We start from the raw sequence: 24,050 nt of genomic DNA, 5'->3' as shown, positions 1-24,050 counted from the left end.
CTCTGTATAGCTCTGGCTATCCTGGAACTCACTCTGTAGACCAGGCTGGCCTCAAACTCAGAAATCCGTCTGCCTTTGCCTCTCAAGTGCTGGGATTAAAGGCATGCGCTATCACTACCTGGTTTAAATAAATCTTTAAAAAAAAAAATCCATGGTTGAGAAGTACTCATGAAGTTCTGGCACCAGCCGAACTTATTATGTTGTGTAAATTAATTTTTCTGAGCAGCAGCTTTCTTATCTGTAAAGGGGTCATAATGATATTTGTCTCCTTGGTTGTATAAGATGCTCACTTGAGACCATGATAGACAGTGTGTCCAGACCATGCACTTAGAATGAGAACAGTCATTTTGGAAACTGCCACAATACGTGGCAGGAATGATATGGTTTCAGTAGCCTAGAATGTCACCCTGAAATAACCTAACAGCAAAATTATTGCATTCACTTGAATATTCAGCTTTAGTGTAGTACACCTGTCTTACTGTACATAAGTTTATGTGATGAATAGCTTTACTTGATCTCCTCTCATCTTAAAGGCTATAATAGGGCTGTGTGTCTCATGAGACTCAAAAAATATACACAGGACAATAGAATGGATTTTCTTGGTTTATAAACCACCTGGAACCTTACAAAAATTATTAAGATCTTGAATTGAGTTCCAATGGGGCAGGAGTAGCACTCAAGTGTGACTCCCTCAGATTGAGTTCCAGTGGGGCAGGAGTAGCACTCAAGTATGACTCCCTCAGATTGCCTCAGAAGGGCTTTTGCTGCCTTGCTGTCTGGAGGGCAGCGTACAGAGTTTGTTCACTTTTGAGAAGCTGGGGAGGGTGGCATGCTATAAACCTGGAAAAGAAGAACATGGAAGCCATCTTCACAGAATTTGGACAGGTCACAGAGTAGTAGCTCACAAGTAAGAGACTGCTTCAGAAGTGATCAGGCAGGACTGATGGCCATCAGTAGCCTACCTTCCATCAGAGGACTCCCAAGACTGAGTGGAGTGCTTCAGGTTGTGAATTTGTTATCCAGCCACATGTTTTCAGACTAGAATCAGATGGTGGATAGTGATGCATTGACCGATGATGGTGGTCTAATGTTGTGCCTGAGGGTTTACATAATCATCTCAGAGATATCTTCCAGTCCTGACGCTCTGTAAGTTTAGAGTCTAGAGTCTCATGCTTGGAGTGGAAGTGGCTTCAAGGTGATTTAGCAGGTTACAGCTGTCCTGTCACCATTTAACACTGTTGTCTTTGTTATAGAGAGAACTCTAATAGAAGTGACTCCTGATTCCTTACTTTATTATTATTTTTAGATGATTGTTCTAAATAGGAGCCTCATGGGGACTGAGTAGATTTATTATTATTTAAAGGATGCTGTAGATAACAAAACATTGGTTTTTGATGTAGCATATACAAAAGATAAAGCTAATGTCAACATGCAGGTACTGTCCTGGTGGCAGAGAGCAGAGAAGGAAAGAGCCCAAGGTTTAGGGCAGGTCACTGCTTCAGAGGACATGCATGGCTGTCAAAGAGGTGTCCTGGCAGGCTGGATTCAGGGGCTTACACTTTGCACAAGTTAGTCACATGGTCACTAGTTCTTTTGTAGATGTCACGTGCTGGTTCAGATAATGGATTTTTACCATAGAGTGTCATTTTGGTCAGTGATCAGTTTATATAATTCTGACAGAGACAGATTTAGGCTCCCCCCAAGTGTAACAGACACTCCATTGTGTTCAGCCTGCTTTCCCAGTTGTCATGGTCTGACTGGTAACTTGCAGGAAGAGATGGATACCTTTATGTTTCTTCAGGTCCCTCAGTTTCTCAGCATGCTAGTTCTCACTGAAGTTAAAGTAATTAGACCTGGGCAGGCAGTGACCGGGGCTGCAGAGCTGTAGGCTCATCTGGTCGGTTTCCTCACTCTACTGATATAAGTAGACCTGGGCAGGCAGTCACTGGAGCTGCAGAGCTGCAGAGCTGCAGGCTGGTCTGGTTGGTTCCCTCACTCTACTGATGGAATTAGACCTGGGAAGTTAGTTATTGGAGCTGCAGAGCTGCAGGCTGATCTGGTTGGTTCCCTCACTTTACTTATGGCATCGGACACACCTGATGTCTGCTGTAGGGATGCAGTAGTCACTGATGGTGATCCATGATGCTGCTTCTGCAGACTGCCATGGGGAGGCTTGAGGTCAGGGTTCATCCTGTCAAGAAGCCAGGAGTTAATCTCAGTGTGCTTATAATTTAACATCAGCTCAAAACCATTTATGCTGAAAGACAACCAGATGGTTTGAAATTTAGAATTATTGTTTAAATTTCTGAAAAATTAGTCAATATTTTTGTGGAAAGGAACTTTTTTGAATTTTCAAGTCACTCTGCATATGTGTATAATAGTCCAAATTATTCTATAAAGAGATTAAAACCTAGATCTATGTGTTGGTACTTAAGTAGTTACTGAGTCAAAATCTGTTCTTTGAACTGCTTGCTTGGCTTGGCTTCTTGATTCCTTTGAGTCTATGGCATAAAGCACCTCCATTGATTCCAGAGTGTTGTGCTGGTTGGTGGATACCAGCCACACTGGTGTAAGTTATTGTAGCATGACATGCTGTGGACCAGCAATGCTGGTGTAAGTTATTATGGTGTAGCATGCTGGGCCAAACCAGAGTGTGCTTCTGGTAACTGTCAGTTCCGGTTCACCTAGCACCAACATGAAGCACCTAGTCAGTGCTGTGTTTGGGACAGAAAATGTTGCCCTGTGTCTTTCTGTTTCCCAACCCGTTCTGCATGTACTTTCATTGTGATGTTTGGTTCTCATGGTCTACAGAGTAGTTAGTGAAATGGGGAAGGGAATGTCTCCTGTTCTTCTACACACATTGCTGCCTTCACCCCCTCAGGTGCATTTTACAGCTGGAAGCTTGGAGCAGGAGGAAGCACATGAGCAGAGCCTCCTCCTTCAGAAGACCCAGCTGCAAAGTTGGGTCAGGGCAAACTACATTGAAAAGCATATGATGCTGGGTCTGAGTTAGGTTTCCTGGGCAAACTGCCAGATAAGTACTATCAAAAATGTTTATTCTGGCTGTACTTAGTTCAAAGCAGCATTTTCAGGAAGAACTTAAAGTACGCATTTGTATTCTTCCCATGTTAATTATGAATGCAAGTCATTTTTTGCAACTAAATGTCATCCATTAGTATATATGAGGTATACCATGTAATAATGAGGTAAGTATTTAGCCCTACCCTGTCACCTCCTCCTCTAGCCATGGCCCCCAAAGTATGGTCTGTTTAGTTCCCTGTAAAGATTAGAATGGGAAATAATTCAGTGATGAAAGTTGTCAGTTGTCACAGTTGTCCCTCCTTGCCAGTCAGCCTGCAGTTTAACAGGTATGTTTGTTTCCCTGTCTGTTTTGTAGGGAGATGGCTGTTGGGCTGGCTGAATGGTCTGTACTGATTTAAAAGAGCAGGCTTGAGGATCCTGTACCTTTTACAAACTTCTGGGTGGTGAGCGGAGACAGGCCGGTGGACTTACAACAAGGCCTGCTTCTGTAGGTGTCTCCTGAGAGTGAAACTCAGCTGGTTTCCCCGGCAGCCTTTCCTTCCTTCCTTCCTTCATCTGAAATAACACTTACTGTTGCGGTTGCTGTTTAGGCCTCACTTCTGCTTCTCCTGTGATAGTTCCTACGCTCTTACAGTCTAAACTTCAGGGGAGAGTACCTTTCACTTATCCTGTGCTGTAGGCTAACCGTTAGTTCTAATGAGAGCAAGGGGGGAAGGGACAGGGAAAGACTAAGAGCATAGGTGCTTAATCTAGCACATGTGTACACGAGTAAGTAGAAGGAATATTAGTAAGTAATATTTGGTCTTTATAGAAAACTGTTGAGTGAGTAGTTACCCCCCCCCCCCCCCCCCCCAGTGTTAAAGATGTGCTTGGTACCTCCTTGACAGCTTTGTTTAAAAGTTGGAAACAGGTACCCAAGTTAGCTGAATCACAAAACAAACCATTGTGTGTAGCAAAGTTTTAAATCGTAAGTGTGAAGTCTGGGTAATCATTTCAAATCCACAAGGTTAGGGAAATCACAGGGCATAGATGAATTTTGTTAGTGAAAACTGTCAAAGCAGAATTGGATTTAGGAAATAACTTTACTACCTGATTCTCTCAGTCACCCTTTTTAAACTGTACTTCCCTCCTTGCCCTCTGTCTTTAGTTACTTGGGCATTTGGAGAATTACCTATGCTGCTTTGCTTTGGGTAAGACTTAGTTTCTGGCCTCAACTCTGAGACTTTCCCTGGCTTTGTTGTCCTTCACATTGGTCACTGTTGCCTAGCCAGGGAGATAGGGGAGAGCTTGTTTACTCAAGTGCCTTTATGTTTAGAGTCAGCCTGGATGGTGTAGCTGATCCATGGCTTCAAACTGGGGTCTGCTGATAGGTGGCTCTGGTCTCTTGGCTAAGTCACAGCATTTTCTCAGCTTCCTATCAGCTGGAGTCATCTGTATTGACCTTACTAGGCTGTGGTGGCCACATGGACAAATGCTTGTGGCCCTTGTAGCAAATATCCCCTTCTCCCTGAACTTCCAGCTGTGCTTGGTCATAGCTCTTCCTTTGGTACCAGAAACAACTAATACTGCTTTGCTGCCTTCAAAGAGACAAACACACACACACACACACACACACACACACACACACACACACACAATGTGAATGTATTTCCAGAGGTTCTGTTATTTAATATACGAAAGTCTTTCCGTATATCCACAATGGTCAAGCTGTGTCTCACCCAGCCTGTATAAATGTATATTTTTACTTTAGGAATTGTCCTCATTCTTCAGTAGAACTCACTAAACATGAAGTTATTGTTTCATATAGTTTGGATATGAAGTGTCCTTGCCTCTTGTATTCAAGGTTTGTCAAAAAGTAATGGACCTTGAGGGCTCTGGCCTCAGTAGTGGATTCGCTGTGCAGTGGCTGAGAACTCTGAGAGACCCAAGTCTGAGAATCCTGGAAACTTATCTTTCGCATGGAACAGATTAAGAGATGGCTCAACTTAGAATCCTGTGCTTTAGGGAGATGTTCTGTTGGGAAGCAGACAGTTACTCTCCTTCCCTTCTGTAAGTGGAGATTCTGTGTGGACAAGGGCTGATTACTTCCTGTCTCTTAGAGGCTGCAGGACTGTGAGAGGGAAGCAGTCCAAAGAAACAAGAGACTAAATCCTAATAGCAACCAAGCCTTTATCATCTATTAATGACCTTGCCTTTGAACTTTCCTCACTGATTTTCATAGGAGTGATAGCTGCAAGATAGAGCTTAGAATTCCCTAAGGCCACTGTAGACAGTTTTTGCAGGTCCTCAAAGTACGTGGGAAACTACCAGAAGCCTAGACGAGACACTGCTGTGTTCCAGAACACAGACCAACCCATGGAACTAAGAAAAGTGTAAAGGATAGATAGAATGAAGCCATGCAGGTAGAGTTGGATGAGACAACTCATCCTATTAAAGGTGAACTTGCTGGAAGGTCAGGTGTTAACTGTGAGCTGTGGATAGACATTAAATTGAGCAAAAGAAACCTGTGTATACATACTGTGTATACATACATACATACTGTGTATGTAAAGTTCAAGAAGAGGAAACTGATCAAGGGGAATAGAAAGAAGGTAAGCTAGTTGTTGTTTCTGGAGATGCCTATGGACTGGAAAATGCCTGGTAGGTGGTTGGGGTGCACCGGATGGTCTCCTTACTTTACTGGAGGTGGAAACTGTGTGGCATATGGATAAACCAATGAAGCTGTGTTCTGTCCAACTGTGGACAATGGTGGAAGAGACTGGAGTCAGAAAGAGAAAGGTTGAACCTGGACTTTGGGGAGAGAGAGCGTGAGTGCATGCCCACACACACTTCCAAAGATTAAATTACTGACAGAGTTTCCAAGTTTTATCTTTAGTACATTTGTGTCTACTAGTATTTCTAGAAGCTGGCCATTTTTGGACTTAATTATTTATTTGTATTGTTGTACATAGCTGTATGACAGTTATGACCAAAGAACTCTGGAGCTTTCACATCACTGTGACATAGTTAATGATCTCTCACATAGAAAAGGCATTTGACATTTTCTGTATATCTCCAGGGAGTAGATACTTGGGCAGCAGCTGTAGGATCACAGGTTTAGCCCCATTAGAACTATGAGTATGCTTTACTTGACAGCTCAGTGTAGTATCTACTGTGGAGCAACTGGTCTGTGCTGAGGTCTGAACTATGGGGTTGGACTTATGAATATAAATAAGATATAGAGAGTTCCCTCAAGAAGCCTGGTGTCCAGGGCAAGATGGAGAGGAATGGGCTTTGCTTTAGTCTTGTACTACAGTAACTGAAGAACATTCAAGAAATTGCAGGGGTGTGAAGGACAGAGAACTATGACTGGGAACACTGGAAAAGCTTTCAGGGGATAGGAGTTTGAGAAGAAGGAGTATTGAACAAGTGGCTGAGGTGTTGGGTGAGGACTGCAGGGAAGAAGTGGAGGGATGTATTCCAAGGTACAGGTGATGTGTACTAGGACTGGGAGCCTTTGGGATAGCTGGCCCATAAGGTGCTGTGCAATGGGGTAATAGGAGGAAGGGTCGGTTTAGTAGCAGAGAGGGATTTGGTCAGGGAGAGAGACAGACTGTGATCAGAGCCTAAGCAGGAGGTATATAGAATGAGGTGGCTGGAGATACTCAGTTGTGAGCCAGCTGGTGACTGGCAGGGGATATTTTGTGGTGTATTTAACCAGTATTTAACCCTGTTGGTCTGGAAGAACTTTTAAGCTCTTTTGACCCTGAAATACCATGGGCTTCTCAGTACATAAATGGAGGTAGTGTGGGAGTGGTGTTGCTCAGTTTAGGTTGTAGCTTAAATTTCTTACCTATTAGGTGACTTTGGACAGAGAAAGGATATGTTCACCCAAGGAGCTGATAGAGGGCAGACACTGAATACAGGGAGGTTGCTGTGGCTGCTTGAATGAATCCTTGGATGTAGGCTAACACCAGTGAACTGGGAAGTTGAGGGGCAGAGGATCTTGTCAGTAAAGCCTGTTTACAATCCTGGCATCACCAAACCACTTGGGGAGGAGCAACATGCTTTTGTAGGCCATTCCTGTTAAGAGCAGAGAGTCTAAGAGCTCTTGCTCACAGTGCTGATCTTGAGTCATTTAGAGACTCACAGGATAACAGGTCTTGACAATAGGACTGGAGCCAGAGGCCAGTTGCATGTCACCAATAGTGTGCTTCTGCAGTTCTCAAAGACTAGGAGGTCTGCTATATTTGGAAGTATGATTAAAAAGTCATTACTACTGGGAACCTTGGTGGCTTTCATTTCTTGCAGGCTGAGTTCTGTGGCTCTTTGTAGACGTACCATACCTCCATGGACTGGGTGGGCTTGATTCCCAGAGGAAGGCTTGGTGCTCTGTCTAGCCTGTGTCCTTGTTCTTAGTTGAATGTCAGTGTTGATGGAGAGGGAGCACCTGCCTCCTTTTCTGGGACTCATAAGAAGAAGTGCTTAAACTCCTCCTCCTTTCTTTTGATCTCAAAGCATCTACTTCCTTTTAGTTTTGTAACTGTTTTACATGTACTCGTGCCCTTGTATCCAGGGTGACGGACACCCAATGTTTCACACCCTTTCACTAGGTTTAAGGTAAGTCACATGTGATTTGATACATTAGATATGAAAGGAAAGATGGAACCTCTTTGTAAAGAATGCTTTTTTCCTATTTTAGCACCTGCCTTATTTGTGTGGCTTTAGTGACAATGACATTAGTAGGTGAATCACATTCTAAACTTTGTCCTATCACAGTTCTTCATAGCAGATAGTCATTTCTTTCCCTTTTTGATGTTGCACATTAAACCCAGGTTGTGTCCTCCACCATTAAACTCTTTGCCCATTATTACACCAACCCATCCATTTATTTATTGTAATAAGTGATCAAAGTAGACATTGTATCTTTCCTGGGAATGGTCTAAGTCATCATCCAAGGGCTCCATGAATAGAGTATTACTGGGGTAGCCTGTGCTACCACAATGAGATTCTTCCAAAAAATTGGATCCGAAAGTCCCAGCACTCAGCAAGGAGCTTACCTCCTCACTGGGCCTCAGCAAGGAGCTTACCCCCTCATTGGGCCTCCCTTTATTTGCTGACTTGCTTCACCAGGTTCCCTGTGTGAATGGCTTAAGCCTTGCATCTTATAGACATATATGTCAGCTCCTCAAGGTCTTTACTCAGAGTACCATTGGTATGTCCTTTGTCTCACTACCTTATTTGTCTGTGAATCCTAGTCATTTCTCAGGTGTCTGCTGGCACAAGGCTCATGTGGTTAAAACTGCAAGACTGACTAGAGATGAGAAACCTGTACAAGGCCAGGGTTTACATGGCTGTGAAGCTTGTCTTCAGTGCCTACACTTGCTTTTTAAAGCATTTTGGATTTTCTATGGTACAGAATAGGGGCATTAGACTAGCTATCCAAACTTTGTGTATCTTCAGTGTTTGTTGGGAGGACTAAATTATCACTATGGGAAGTGTTTTTTTTTTTTTAAAGATTTATTTATTATATGTAAGTACACTGTAGCTGTCTTCAGACACACCAGAAGAGGCCTTTAGATCTCATTACGGATGGTTGTGAGCCACCATGTGGTTGCTGGGATTTGAACTCTGGACCCTCAGAAGAGCAGTCGGGGCTCTTAACCCACTGAGCCATCTTGCCAGCCCGGAAAGTGGTTGTTTTAAGGAGTGACTGAGGATCTAGTATTCTGACCCTACCCTCCTGTGTGTGTGTCTGGTATACACATCAGCATTAGCCTCCAGTTGTCTTGCAGTAATGGATCAGTATGTACTATACAACTCTGTATAGCTACAGTGTGTAGAGTGGGATCTGCTTCTGCCCTGGTTTCATGAGTGAGAAGGAATGTACTTTGTTTCCCGAGACTGCCGTGCATGCTTCTCTTTCCTGTTTGGAGGCTTCAGGCTACTTATACATTTTTTCCCCTTAAGAAAATTCAAGATATGAATTGAGGTAAAATCTTAGCATTGAAAGATGAAGATGCTCTCATGCCACATCTTATTTCTTTTCTTTTCTTTCTTTTTTTTTTTTTTTCCGAGACAGGGTTTCTCTGAGTAGCCCTGGCTGTCCTGGAACTCACTCTGTAGACCAGGCTGGCCTCCAACTCAGAAATCCACCTGCCTCTGCCTCCCAAGTGCTGGGATTAAAGGCATGTGCCACCACCGCCCGGCTCACATCTCATTTCTTGATATTATTCTTTGATGATATAACTTTCATTTCTTTGTCTTTTCTCCCTTTGTAGTCAGAAAATGGGTAAGAAGAGTCGAGTGAAAACTCAGAAATCAGGTCCTGGGGCCACAGCCACCGTGTCACCAAAGGAAATTTTGAACCTGACAAGTGAGCTGTTGCAGAGTAAGTGTCCCGTTCTCCACCCCACCCCCACCCCATCAGCTGTCCTTGCCACACGTGGCAATGCAGAGGTATAGGGCTCCCTGGGACAGGACCTTCTTTACAGCAGCCTGTGCTCTGCTGTTCTTAGAAGCCATGGACCTGGACATTGCAGAGCTTCCCTCACCTCAGACTCCTCTGCAAAGTGTGGGTGCCTGTTTGGGCATGAGCCTTTCCAGACCGATGGGCAAGAACAGGTTCCACTGCTCTTTAGCAGTGTAACCTTGTACAGACTGCTGATAAACTGCTGAGGCTTAGTGTCTACTAGCAAACACAGATCACTGTCTCCAGCCCTTGACAAGTACCATATGTGGCATGTGAAGATGTATCATGGCTATTAGCCCTAGGCAAGCCTCTCAGGGAGCTGTCCTTCTAGAACAGAATAACTCACCTTTATTCTCAGTGATTACATAAGTGTGTTTCACATGAAGCTGAGAATCCTAGTTTAAAATGAAGTGTTGTTGCCCACACTTTTTAAAGCTAAAATACTTTGATAATTTTGAGTTGTGGGTTTAAACTGGTGTTGCTGATAATTTGGGCATAGCCATGAATTTTGCCCTTATATTTAAGTTGACCTTTTCCCGTTATGCTTAGGTTATATGACAGCTAAAACTCAAGGAAAAATAGAGCTTTTCTTCAAAAATAGAAAGTGGCCAGTAGGCCACTGTGAGGTCCTTCCCTGGGTGCTTTGAGCTCTGCTTGCCCTGCATGCTGTCACTGTTTTCTCTCTCCACTGTTGGAACATAGGTGCCTTTCACCTTGACTCCTGCTTTGCTGTTATCCTTCAGGACCTCAGTCAGCACTTGGTGGGGAAAGAATGAAGTCAGACTGGTTAACCTGAAAAGTTAGGTGTCAGCACATAACCAGATCATGTTAATTATTTGCCACTTGCTCTTCTCTTTAGTGAGATGGGGGCAGTGGGTTTGACAGGAGAATAGGAAGGAAACTGTCTTTAAGCTATTGTAATAATAAAGCTGTGCTCCCAGGAGGCTGCCTGCCAGTATGTTCTAGGATGACCAGCCCTGGCCCCTAGTAGGTGTTGGTTCTGCAGTTCAGCTTCTTCAGAAGTCTCTTAGCTTCTTTTCCAGCATGATTGTGTCATATCTTTTGTAGCACATATGCATGGATGTGAAATGTTTGTCAGCTAGTTGACTTTATGTTCAGTTTAGCAGGTTTCCTTAGAGAGCCATTGCTCTGGGACTCAGCTAGAAAGGCACCTTCACCATCTAGAATTGGTCAGGGAAAATATTTTTCAGTTTAGCTTTGCTTTCAGATTTTAGCAGTTTACAGATGTATTCTGAGGAGAGTTACTAGAAGGTGTGGGAGCACACGTGGGGACACTGGGCCAAAGTTAGGGGAGGGGCATCCTTGGATATCAGGTCCTTTGCATGTTTTGAAAAGTATCCAGAGTATATCCATTTGCTCTCTAGGTCATGAACATATACTTACATGGCTAGAGTAGCTCTGCCCTTGAACATAAGTCAGGAACGAGATGGCAACCTTCCTTCTTTTGCAGACTAGTGGGTTAAAGTGGAGGAGGAGTTCTTATGCAGTGACTTTCCCGTTACAGAATGTAGCAGTCCTGCACCTGGCCCAGGGAAAGAATGGGAAGAGTACACGCAGATCCGGGCTCTGGTTGAGAAAATACGAAAGAAGCAAAAAGGTAAAATTGTTGGAATGACACTGCTGAGGGAAGCTTGGCATAGGCTAGTGGGTTCTGAGTAGTAAAGCCTCAGGTGATAGTGTCTGTCTATAGAAAAGTGAGGCAGCCACCCAGAGTCCCACAGGGATTGTTGTCCTCTTGAGTGAAAGGAATAAATGCTGAGCTCCAGGGGGAAACATTTGTGCCCAGGTGATAAAATGACATGACTTTATTTATTTTTGTATGGTATATGTATGGGCCTTGTGAACTCTTGTTTCTTTGACATGTCAAGTGGTGTTGGTTAGTGTCTTACCAGGTGTTTAGGATTGACTCTAGCCCATCATTTTTCCTCCTGACAGTCTTACTATGTAGCCGTTAGCCTTTTGTGTCAGCCTTTCATAGTTGTTGGAATAATAGTCTGCACCACCACATCCAGCCCCAGCCCATGTTGAGTAAGAGATAGTTGTGTTTCATTTATTTTCTTTTTTAAAGACTTATTTTTATTTTATGTATTTGAGTACACTGTAGCTGTCTTCAGACCACCAGAAGAGGGCATCAGATCCCATTACAAATGGTTGTGAGCCACCATGTGGTTGCTGGGAATTGAACTCAGGACCTCTGGAAGAGCAGTCAGTGCTCTTAACCACTGAGCTATCTCTCCAGCTCTGATAGTTATATTTCTTAAACTGTGTGGGTTTGTGAGGGTTTTTTTTGGTGGTGATGGGAAGTATACTGCTGAAGACTGAACCAGGGTATATTCTAAGCAATCCCTCTGCCACTGAACTATTTATGTAGTTATTTAATGTATGTTAGTGCTTTATCTGCATGTATACCTACATGCCAGAAAAGGGTATCAGATCTCATGACAGACGGTTGTGAGCCACCATTTGGTTTCTGGGAACTGAACTCAGGACCTCTGGAAGAGCAGCCAGTGCTCCTAACTGCTGAGCCATCTCTTCAGCCCCTACTTCTTTTCTTAAAAGAGATAGATAGATAGATAGATGATACATAGATAGATAGATAGATAGATAGATAGATAGATAGATAGATAGATAGATACATAGATAGATACATAGATAGATACATAGATAGATACATAGATACATAGATACATAGATACATAGATATATAAATACGTAGATAAATACATAGATAGATACATAGATAGATAGATAGATTGATTTGCTTTTATTTCATGAATATGGGTATTTTGCCTACATGTTATATGCATCAATGCAGTGCCTGTGGAAGCCAGAAGAGGGAGTCAGATCCCCACAAAGTTTTATAGACTGTTGAGCTCCACCATGTGGGTGCCAGGAATTAAATAAACCTGGATCCTCTAGAAGAGCAGCCAGTGCTCCTAACTGCTGAGTCATCTTTCTAGGCCCTGCACTGTACTTCTTAAGCTGTGTTTTTACAGGGCATATTTAGTAGCCTTCTTAATTATTCCTAGCCAAGTTGGCAAAGGGACTATCAGTTTGAAAAAGCTTTCTCAGTGTAGCTGTTGTTTTTGTCTTGTAGAACACAAAAGAATGTTGATATGCACAGCCACATGGAAGGTAGCAGACAAAACAATAAGGAGTATGCACTGCAAAAGATGAACCTTTATAGTCTGAAAAACCTAGGTTGTTTTCCACTTGTTGCCTTAAGTAACCGTCTTATTGTCTTTGTACACCTGAAATGGTGTAGTCCATGGCTTGGATCGCCTTGGCCTCCAAGTGCAGGAGGGCAGGCTCCTTTCTGATTGGTTCATGTGGACTTGATGGAGTTAATTATCTCCCATCAAGTTGCCAAAAATGACTCTGCTTATCTGAATCTGTCTTCTTAGAGAGTGTTACTAGGCCGCACTAAAGTTACAGAATGAGGAGAGCACAATTCCATTTTAAACTTTACCAAGCTCAAGTCATTCATCTTCCTTAGTTTCTGTTCATGACTGGCATGGCAAAGAGGCGTGTCAGGAAACTTTACAGGGTGGTAAAATGGGTTAGGTTCTGTGCCTGTCTCCTCATGTTAGTAGCATGCCTCTTGCTCCCCACTTTGTCATAATGGGACAGTTACTCCAATGCATGACTTTTCATCTTTTTTAATATTTTAAACCTGATGGAAAGTCTAGAAAAGAAAGTAGGTGAGAGTCTCCTACCCAGATTGTACACTTGCTGAACTCACATTGGCTCAGGTCCTCCCTCCTTCCTTTCTACTTGCTCATTCCCACCCTCCACCTTTCTTTTGATTTTTGTATTTGGTTTAAGAAATAAAATATTCCAGATAGAGATGTAGCTCTACACTGCTCTTTCAAAGATATTTGTCTTTACTATGAACACTTTTCAACTCTACATGAACATCTTTTAACTATTAAATAGAAATATAATCATGTAATTACTGTCATGCTTGAGTTTAATTTTTTTTTTTTTATAGTTTACTATTTTGTGTGTTTGAGTGTTTTGTTTACATGTATGTAAGTACATTATGTGCATGTCTGGTGCCTGTGGAGGCCAAAAGAGGCTGTCACATTTGTTGGGACTAGAGTTATGGCCCACTGTTGTGGGTGCTGGGAATCAAACCTGAGTCCTTTTTGAGAGCAGCTAATGCTCTTAGTTGCTGAGCCATCTTTGCAGCCACACGCCTAAGTTTTAAACACATACTATCACTCGTGTTCTTTGTGTGTGAGCACCCTCAGGTGACACTTACAGACTCCCGTTGCCCGTGTCACTCATGTTTTTCATGTGTGGGCACCCTCAGATGACACTTACAGACTCCCGTTGCCCATGTTAGCCCTGCATTTTTGTGTTCTTAGTGTCAGGCCTGCAGAACATTCTCCTCTCTTCCCACCATCAGTGCATAGAGACAAACTGCTGATGTTATTTGATGGGGATTCCTGTTAAGGACATTGTGAGGAGAGAGATGTCATGTGGCAGATCCCAACCACAGTTGTGGTAACTAAGGCTTCTTTCCCTTTGCCATTGAAAGCAATGTAATGGCACTTTATGGAGCAGAAGTACTTCACGTTCAATGTTCTTGTCATGTGGTGTCAGGATAGACTAGTGCTCTGACTGGCAGAGTTTGGGTTTTTAATTCCCCTTTCCTGGAGCTTGCTCAGGTATGTACCATGACTACCTGGTGGCTAATTTTGATTATTCAGGGTAGGGGTATTAAGATGAGAGCTAGTGTGAGCTGTGCTCTGCCTTTATGCTCTAGAGCCATGTGATGATATGTGTCCTAAAGTAGCTCTTGTTTCCAACATGGATGATATAGGTCTCTCTGTTACTTTTGATGGGAAAAGAGAAGATTACTTCCCTGATCTAATGAAATGGGCCTCTGAAAACGGGGCTTCTGTCGAGGGTTTTGAAATGGTTAACTTCAAAGAAGAGGGCTTTGGTTTGAGAGCAACAAGAGACATCAAGGTGAGTTTATTATCTGTTGGTATAAGGGGGTTTAAGTGTGTTTGAACCATTGTATGGTTTTGAGAGTGAACTCAAGGTATGGGACAGAGACCCCTGAGACCTGTCTAAAGCTTGTGGGTATATAGGCAGCATTCTCCATCCTTGTGGTCGGCAGTGCCTTGATCTGACCACATGGGCCTCAGTCTGACAGCATGCTAGGGAGCCCTGCTAGTTCATCCTCGTAGAGAGCTGTGTCATTAACCTTGCCCTAGAGCAAGGCCTTTACAGGCCTCTGTGAGGAGACTGTAGAATGTGCCTGATAGGATTTTAAGACTTACTAAGGAAAAGGAACTTGACTCATGGTGGGAGAGAGAACACCTCCAATCCTGTGATGGATGGGGATATAGGAGGGGGAGGCAGGCTGGAAGGTGGGCCCTTGTTCTGGATACCCGAGTGGCTGAAAGCGCTACTCATAGAAATGCTGCAGTAGGAGAGGAGAGGAGAACTGGGCATCTGGAGAGAAACACTTTTCAGACAGCCTCTCTGCTCCTTAGTCCTGCTGTCCTAAAGAGGAGGGGGTCACTTAGTCACTTAGCTTGTTTGCCAGTGGGGAGAAAGAATTGAGTTTAGCCTGTGGGTGCTCATTGCCCCAGGATGTTCATTCTGCTTTGTACTCTCCACCCCATGGCTTACAGGGCAAGCTCACATAAGGGCTTGGAAAGGAGCCTGTGTGCCTGAGAGTAAGTGTGAGCATCTGCTTGCTTCTGGAACTCAACAGGTTATATTTTGAGTGACCCTTTACTATAGTCTCGTATCTCTCAGTTGCTGAAGAGCTTAAGTAGAAGAAATGAATATTAGTTCGGTCTCTTCAGACCTCCAATAACTTTTTGACCAAGCTCTCATTAACCTGTTGTCCTCAGAACTCTGGCATATTAGGATCTGCTGAGTACTTACTGTAGGAGGGATATTCATCTATTATTATGCCAGATTCATAGGAAAATCTAGGACTTCTCAATGTATGATACTTATAGTCTACTGTAGAGGATAAATTAGAAGAGCATTCAAATAGTGGCCCTAACAGATGCTGAGTGTCAGGCTTTTCTCTGTGTCAGATAAGAAGCCCCATTCATGCCAGTACTGCTGTGGTCTTACTGGTGCTTTTCTTGGGACACTGTCTTCACAGTGTGGAGGCTGGAAGGTGCAAGGTTAAGGTGCTGTGCATCGGGATCTGCTGAGACAGGCCTTCCTATTTTGACATGGTCCTACATAACAGAGCTCTAGGCATGGGTTAAGCAGTAGAGGTAAACTGGGGCATGCCCGAAAGAATTGTCACTCATGTAAAGATGTGCTCGTCCATTGGGAGATTAGTGAGGCTGAGCATGTGTGTGGGCTGGTGCCAGAGCTGCTGCTGTGGTTTGAATCCCTGGGCAGCAGCAGCTTTGCTCTGCTTCATTGCCTCAGTAGAAGAAGCAATTCACTTTTAACACATGAGGCCTTGGGTTGCAGGTAGGGATTATCTCAATTTTGGAACTTGAAAGTCTAAGTATAGCATGCAGTAACACATACTTTTGTGTTCTACTCCAGATGTTCTACTGGCTTCAAAGTGAAGCTAAAAGTCTTGTTCTGTGTTATCAGCATAAAGACTGTATGGTGCTAGTTTTTCTCACAGAGAATTGTAGATTATGCTTCTACCTTTTTAACTATAGTACACATGTGAATATTTAAAACATACCTGGTATTTAGAAATGCTGATATGAAGCTATATTGTATTTCCTTGTGGTTGGCTTTCTGATAGATAGATATAGTTGAAATGATTGTACCATATTATGAGGTTCTACTGTTTTCTTATTTTTTTCTCTAGGCAGAAGAATTATTTTTATGGGTTCCACGAAAGTTACTAATGACTGTTGAATCTGCTAAGAATTCAGTATTGGGTAAGAATAATTTATTTAAGGCAGTGTACAAATTATACAGATGTCATGTCTGACAATAAAAGATCATGCTTGGTTGTTTTTTCAGCTAATAACATAGTCCCTCAAATCCATATTAAAGTTTTCCATTTTATGTCCAAAGAAGGGTGCATTGACATGAACTATTATATGATCTTGGAATTTTGTGCTGTGATTTTAGCATGTTTTGAGTGGTGGCCTTTTAAAGGAGTCCATGGCACTTACCCTGCTAACTTCTGGGTTGTTTTAGGGCCTCTGTATTCCCAAGACCGAATTCTCCAAGCTATGGGAAACATTGCATTGGCCTTTCATCTACTGTGTGAGCGAGCCAGCCCCAACTCTTTCTGGCAGCCGTACATTCAGACCCTCCCCAGTGAATATGACACCCCTCTCTACTTTGAAGAAGAGGAAGTGCGATGTCTTCAGTCGACACAAGCCATCCATGATGTCTTCAGCCAGTATAAAAACACAGCACGCCAGTATGCCTATTTCTATAAAGTCATCCAGGTGAGTAGGGCAGGGAGGAGTGGCATGTGTCTCACTGGTCTTAAGCACTTGGCTTTTAAACTAGAGGGTATTCAGGTACCTTTGTCATTTCCACTTTTGTAGAACTACTACCACATAGTTTTAAAAGTATCTTTCTTCATCATTATCCAGGATCAATACAAGCAGAAGTACTCTCTCACTGACTAAAGTTGCTGAGCTTTTTGAAAATGAGATTATAAGGAGATTTTACAAGCTGTGAATTTTATCAAATTTAAAAAAGTTCCCTGTGTGTAATGATTCTAGGAAAATTAGAATTGATTTTTAGGGACTAAATAGATGGTTCAGAGGTTAAGAGCCCTTATTGTTCTTTCAAAAGACCAGGGTTCAATTCCCAGGACTTACGTGATGGTTTATAGCCATCTATAATTCCAGGTCCAGGGGATCTGGTGCCCTTTTCTGATTTCCTAGGGTATAAGGCATGCATACAATGAATAGACATACATGTAGACAAAACACTCATAGAGAAACTGAATAAATCTAATAAAAATTTAAAAACTTACAAACATTAGGAAACAGAAATTGGTAAGAGTTAAAATTAATTTCTACAATATTCATTAATTGAAAAAAATTGACAGTTATGTCAACTGCAGGGTGATTTGCTTATGTTTTTCAGAGTGTACTACTATTTATTACGTGTTATAGTTTAGGTAGTTCTAAGAGAAAGAATCATACCCTAATCTCCAGAGGGTTGGTTTTGACTTTGTGTGTTTTGGAATGACTTTCGTGTCATTCTCTGCAGCTCCCCACTGAGCTGAGCAAGGAGCCTCTTCTCCGGACCCCCTGTGCAGTCCTTGGGGCTGCCTCTGCCCTGCCCACCTGCCCACCTGACGTGGAGAACAGGAATGGCAACTGCTTGTTCCCTTCCTTTTCTTGGGCAGTTTGACAGCCTGAATTGTGTTGATGTGGTTATTTTGTAAATCATCTGTCCTACAATGTTTTGTTTCATTTTCGAAGTGTAGTAATCTCACTTTATTTGCTTAATGGAATAGTTTTATTTATTACCTTATTTATTTACTTGTTGTAAAGATGACTTTATTTCTATGTGTGTGCATAGAATCTAGGGCGTTCTTGCTGGGCAAGCACTTTCCCACCGCTGTGCACTCACTGTTTTAGCTTTACTGCATGCCTGTTGTTTAGGAGCATCCCTTGCAGAGACACTTCTCCCCCCGCCAGATGTTCCAGCTGTTTCAAAAGTCATAGCATTCTTGCCTCAAATAGAAATTGTTTTGCTTTTCTAACCTCAAGGTTTAAGACATTATGAAGAATGGTAATACATAGGTTTTCTTTCAGGTTTACGTAATTTAAAAAATTGTTGATGGAGCTAGATTAAAAAACTTTGCCTCTTTATTTATGATGTCCTGGAGTCCTACATCTGACATCTGGTGTGGCTTTTTTGTCTTCTGGAAGTGTTATGCTTTTATTTTTATTTTATTTTATTTTAATGAGCACTTTGGCATTGAGAGTGCCTCTGACTGTGCCTGTCTGTCCTGTCCCATGTCATCCCCTGGCCTCCGCCCTCTGCCCCCCCTCCCACCCCACTGTGTGTGTGTGTGTGTGTGTGTGTGTGTGTGTGTGTGTGTGTGTGTGTGTGTGTGTAAAATGTAGGTTATGGGGTGTGGTCACTTATGTGGGTTAGCTGGGAGGCCTTGTTAGGAAGGGCATTTAAGTGATGGTCCCTACGCTGGACAATTCTGAAGCAGAATGAAGCAGTAGAAGCTAATTGTCCAGGTAAAAGCCCAGTGGCCATGTGGGAAGAGCACAGGCTTTGTAGTAAGACAAACCTCTGGAAAACCTGATTCCATCACACTTGCTGTTCAAATGACATTTGGATTCGATTGCTTTGTAGTGACTGAGAGTGGGCTCTGAAGCCAACTTGCCAGAGTGTACCTACCTCACTTTCCACTGCTTAGCACTGTGCTGTGCCTCAGTGGGCAGTTTCTGTGCTTCCCATGGCTGCAAGGTGGGAAGATACTGCCGCAAGTTCCAGGGGAAAGTGGACAGAAGGAGGTACCTGTGTGAGTGAAGCCTGGGGCTGCAGACACTCCATTTGTGTCATTGTCACTGTCGGGACCTTTGACTTCAGCCAGCCTTGCTTGGTTGCTACAGGTTCTTATGGTTTTCACTTGCTTCTCCCTGTGTTGGGATATTTTACATCAGTCTTTTAAACATTTTCTCTTACAAATTTCTAGGTGGGTGAGGATAATGAAAAGCCTCCCGCAGGCCGCAGGGTGGGCCTCACAGTTCTGTGGTTTGCTTGGGAACTCTTAAATCTTGAATGTTCAAGTAGGTTTTAGTGTTTTCTGTAGTTTAAAATCATGCTAAATAGCTTACTGCAAAGTCAGGTGGGCACTGTGGGAAAAACTCCCCTCTTAAGAGCTCAGAGTGCCTGCTGTTTTGTGAGAAGCACTGACTGACCTGCAGTCTGTCACCATGGTTCTTTTCCTCCTCTTTGTCCTCCTCCTCAAACTTTGTTTTTTGTTTTCTTTCTTTTTTTTGAGACAGAATTTTGTTGTATACTCCTGGCTGGCCTGGAGTTTGCTATGTAGCCTAGGATGGCCTTGAATGTCCCTGCCTTGGTGGTGGGATAACAAGCATGCTCTCTAAGCTAGCTAATTGCTGGGGCTCTTTTCCTGAGGAAAGCATGACTGTCACTAACAGGGATGAAAATGAGGAGCAGAAGGAACTATTCAAGTTGAAAACTCATCATGGGCTTTTGTATAAAGTATTGTCTTTTGTGTCCTCTCTGTCTGTCTGTCTGTCTCTCTCTCTTGAGACAGGGTCTCACTATGTAGTTCTGGCTGACCTGGAATTTGCTATGTAGACCAGATTGGTCTCAAACTCGGAGATTTGCTTGCCCTCACCTCCGGAGTGCTGGGATTAAAGGCATGCTCACCATGCCTGGCCTGTTAGAAAGGAACTCTAGGCAGCTTAGAACGAGAGGCATAACCTGAGAGCCAACCCAGCAGTCAAGTGTATATGAGGAGATGTGGTGGCTGACTTAAGGAGCAGCTGTTCTGCATTAGCCAGAGGCCCAGAACTAATAGAGGGAACAGATACACACACTAAAGGGATTTATTAGAGTGCCTTATAGGCTGTGAACCAAAGAGTTCAACATCTGTCATACTATAGAAAAGAAAGGCAAGAGTCTGGTAGTTGTTCACTCCACAAGGCTAGCTGCCTCTGGGGTTTCATGGAGAGCTGCTGGGCTTGTCTGTTAGAATCCTGAGGAAGTTGGATTTAATGGTGACTGCAGCAACAGGAGGGTGAATTTTCTAGTGAGAGTGAAGGCAAGCAAGAAGAAAAGTTTCCTTCTTCCGTGTCCTTTTTATGTGAGCCAGCACCAGAAAGTGCCATCCAGCTTGGGGTGGATCTTTCTTCAAATGATCTGATTAAGAAAAGTCTCTCCTAGGAGTAACCAACAACTTGGGTGCCTGTCAGTTCCAGATGTAGTCAAATTGACAGCCAAAATTAGCCATGACACTTGTTAAACCAGCTCCTGAGTCGAGCTGTTTTTCTTATTTTAGGTTATTCTCATTACTTCTGAAAGTGTTGAATAGTAAATCAAACATAAGTACAGATGTTTTTGTTGTCTGCTGCTATTCTGTTTGGGTGGTCTCTTCCTCATGCCTTTTCAGGGTTGGGTGTTCGGCCACTAGCAGCTCAGCAGATGAGTGTCCTAGCACCCAGGAGGAGTGAGGAGACCCATGTTAGCATTCCATCCCATCAGCTGTCCTTGTGGGTGTCTTCATGTTTTGTGTTGGTGTTTTGTTTTTTTCATCAAAGATCTTCATCTAGTTATTTCTAGTTATTATTATTTCCACTTAGAGCCGTCTTCCTAGGTGCTGACTTGAGGGCTCCTTTGTCAGGGCTCACAGTTAGTGTTTGTGGTGTACCCTGCCCTTGGCCGATCTGTAGAGAGGGTCACACTGTTCTCCAGTGTTATATTCTAACTGCGTTATGACTAACTTCTACTAATCATAAATTTCTTTAGGATTTACATTTCTCTGTACTGCATTTTTATTTTAATGCTATGTTGGTCTTTTGTCTTTTGATTGTCTTAAAACTGAGACAGTGTTTTCAGTGTATTCTCCTCCCAGCATATTTCCTTGCTCAAGGGCTTCTTAGTGTGGGCACTTTGTTAGTTCGAGTGAACTGACTTTAGCTTGCTTTACAGAGTTTGTTTTAAGATGGAATCCTGCCAGGCTTATGCTCCTCCTCCCTTGTATACTGGAGGCCTGGTGTCTAGTCTTGCAGGCGTCCTTCCAGACCCTGCACTGTAGTCTTTTCTTCCTTTTTTTTCAATGAAGGGCAGGCACGCAAGGCTTTATTGAGAAGCCGAGCAACAGCTCCTGCAGCAGGGAGATCCTGAAAATAGCTGCCTGAGAAAGTATCTGGGAGAGTATCTACCTAACATATTTGGAAGATACAGCCCTCACTATCTGGTTTAGGTTATAAGCATGAGGCCTTAGTGCCTCAGGCAGGCACTGAGAACCTGCCTGGTGTTGATGCAGCACCTGGTGGTGGAGGGAGCACTGTACTGCAGTTTGGTTTTAACCCTCCCAAATCCAGGAGCTGAGTTTAGAAACTGACTAAGCCACGCGCTAGTGAAGGCTTCTATGGGGCGAAAGCCCTCAGCAGGGCAAATTCCCTTCAGTTTGTGAGCAGGAGTCAGAGAAGAAAGGACTGGTGGTAGAAGGCAGACCTGGCTTTTATAATTTGCACTTTTCTGGCTGTGAAAATGTTCCTATCAGAACATACCATTGTTCAGCTTCACATGAGACTTCCTCGGGGGAGCATGCAACCAGTTTTGTGATAGAAATCAGTGGAAAAGTAGGATTTGGCTTCAACTTAGATGTGAAGCCATGTACTTGTGAAAGTGAATCAAATGGAGTTAAGTTTTACTCTCTTTACTCAGTTTAATGATCAAGTGGAAAAGAAACAGATCTGAGGATAAGCTATCTTTTAATTGATAGTTATTATCATATAACAAATCAGATACTATGACATGGGCATCAGCTTGTATTAAGACTAAGAATTTTCATAGAGACACATTTTACTGTGTTCAGACTTTAAAATCTGACTGACATTTAATAGAACTTAAAGTCCATTCATTTACCAGCTTAGGTGAAGTGTTTCCTGATACCTGGATCTCCTCTCTGGAGAAAATGATTTGTGTATTAATTACTTCTCCTGTTTCAAAGTAAGAGAATTCACTCATAGTGAATTCCTTTTTTTTCCCCTGCCTCTTGCTTCAGAGTAGAGTATGGCAGTCTTGAATTGCATAGCTTGCTGGGGCTATGGTGGCAGAAGAGGTGAGCAGTCGTAGTCACAGTCACTGCTGCACCTGCCTGACAAGAGGCAGAAAGAGATGCCATTTTTGGTTCTCAGTGTGCCATGACAGTTGTGGCTGATCACAGGCAGTTGTTTGTCTTATTTGCTGCTGTCTTACTTGGATCTGTCGCACAGCAGCACAGATGTGCACTTGCTATCACATGGAGATCTCGTAACATAAAGCCTTTCAGGAACAGGCACTAAATGAGAAACCCTGATACCAGCTTGTAGTGTCCATGATTAGAGGTCATAAACTGCAGGTGGCATCCAACTGTGTGCATGTGTACACATGTGCACATGTTTACTTACCTTATAAATTAGGTAAAGTAAGAGATTTAATAATAACTAGTAATTATAATAGTGTGCTATAATAAAATAGCATCACTATTGATGCCCTTGGGCCGTTGTTAAGCTAAATACAGGTCACTCAAACGTTAGTACCGCATTATCTAGACACTGGTAAGTGACTAAAGAGGTGGTAGGTACAGCACAGACACTCAAAACAGAGGGCAACTCAAATCCTTGACAGAACACAAAGGACAGAGCATACAAGTTAAATGTTGGGGATTATTTCTTGAATTTTCCTTTTAATACTTTTTGTATTATAGTTGACCACGATTAGCTGAAATAGTAGAAAGAAGTCTTTGATGAGGAGGGCTGCTGTGTTCCAGAACTTGGGGGCCAATATTCCCAGTGTCCTAGTTGTTTATAGGTACACATGTGGATATGTGTGCTGGCTGCTTTTTGGGAAGAGGGGATCGTAACTGAGAAGATGACTCCATATGATGGCCTATAGGCAAGTCCATGGGAGCTTTTCTTAATTAGTGCCTGATGTGGGCGGGCCCAGATTACTGTGGGTGGGGCCATCCCTGGGCAGGTGGTCCTGGGTTCTATAAGAAAGTAGGGTGAGCAAGTTATGGGGAGCAAGCCAATAAACAGCACCCCTCCTCTGTGTCAGCCTCTGCCTCCAGGCTCCTGCCCTGAGTTTTCGCCCTGGCTTCCTTTAGCAATGGACTGCAAGCTCTTAAGGTGAAATAAGCACCTTCCTCCCCCAGGTTGTTTTTGGTCATGGTGTTAATTACAGGAGTAGAAACCTAACTAACCAAGACAGTGTGTACGCTTCCCCGGGTTGCTGGAATATGCTGGCCATGCCTATCACTTTCCTCTGGTAGCAGAAGTGGCTTCCCAGTTATATTCCCAATGGTCACTTCCAGCCATTGTGGGCTTGTCCCCTTATTCTATTTCTCCCACTTTAAGTGGATCTTTTCCTTTTATCTGGAAACTAGTCTTAGGGGTCTTTAATCCTGAACAAACTAGACAGCCCTCTCTGGCTTCAGCTCTTTGTATGGTTGCTGCTCCATCTGTCTCTTTGGATTTAACCCCTCATAGCCACTTAATTATTTAAGTAACTAAACTGATAATGAGTCTCTCAGGTGTGAAGTATTACATTTAGAGATAGCTACTGGTGGGGATAAAGAAATACATGCATTTGTGGTATGTGTGTACCCATACTCGCACGCGCGTGGGTGCATTGCTAGGAATTAAATCCAGCCCCATTGAGCCACACCCCTAACTTCACAAAAGTTTTCTGTAACCCTGGCATCCTGTCGGAGAGTATTTGGTTAAAAATCACTCATTTATACTTACCTGGTATTTTCTCAAATTCAGTTGAGATTATGCATTTTTGACAACAGTGCATAGAAGTCAACTTGTACCCTGCTCAGTTGTTTACCTTTTTTTTTTTTTTTTTTTTT

General features: G+C 43.0%; 1 protein-coding gene across 2 annotated transcripts in view; it reads left to right on the top strand.

Annotated features, from left to right (window-relative positions):
• The window catches only part of Setd3 (SET domain containing 3, actin histidine methyltransferase), a 70,096-nt gene that overhangs the window by 5,072 nt on the left and 40,974 nt on the right, over positions 1–24,050 (top strand). Inside the window, exons 2-6 of one of the 2 annotated variants that reach the window (XM_031357491.1) lie at positions 9,303–9,412; positions 11,019–11,111; positions 14,343–14,491; positions 16,332–16,404; positions 16,670–16,926. In XM_031357491.1, the coding sequence (XP_031213351.1) occupies positions 9,310–9,412; positions 11,019–11,111; positions 14,343–14,491; positions 16,332–16,404; positions 16,670–16,926 (675 nt within the window). In that variant the 5' untranslated portion in view covers positions 9,303–9,309. The remainder of the gene's footprint in view (positions 1–9,302; positions 9,413–11,018; positions 11,112–14,342; positions 14,492–16,331; positions 16,405–16,669; positions 16,927–24,050) is intronic. The other variant, XM_031357492.1, reaches the window with a different exon arrangement.

This window comes from Mastomys coucha, unplaced genomic scaffold (genome assembly GCF_008632895.1).
Source record: "Mastomys coucha isolate ucsf_1 unplaced genomic scaffold, UCSF_Mcou_1 pScaffold6, whole genome shotgun sequence".
Lineage (NCBI taxonomy): Eukaryota > Metazoa > Chordata > Mammalia > Rodentia > Muridae > Mastomys > Mastomys coucha.
Note: the sequence above shows the minus strand (reverse complement) of the source record. Positions and strands in the feature narration are given on the sequence as shown.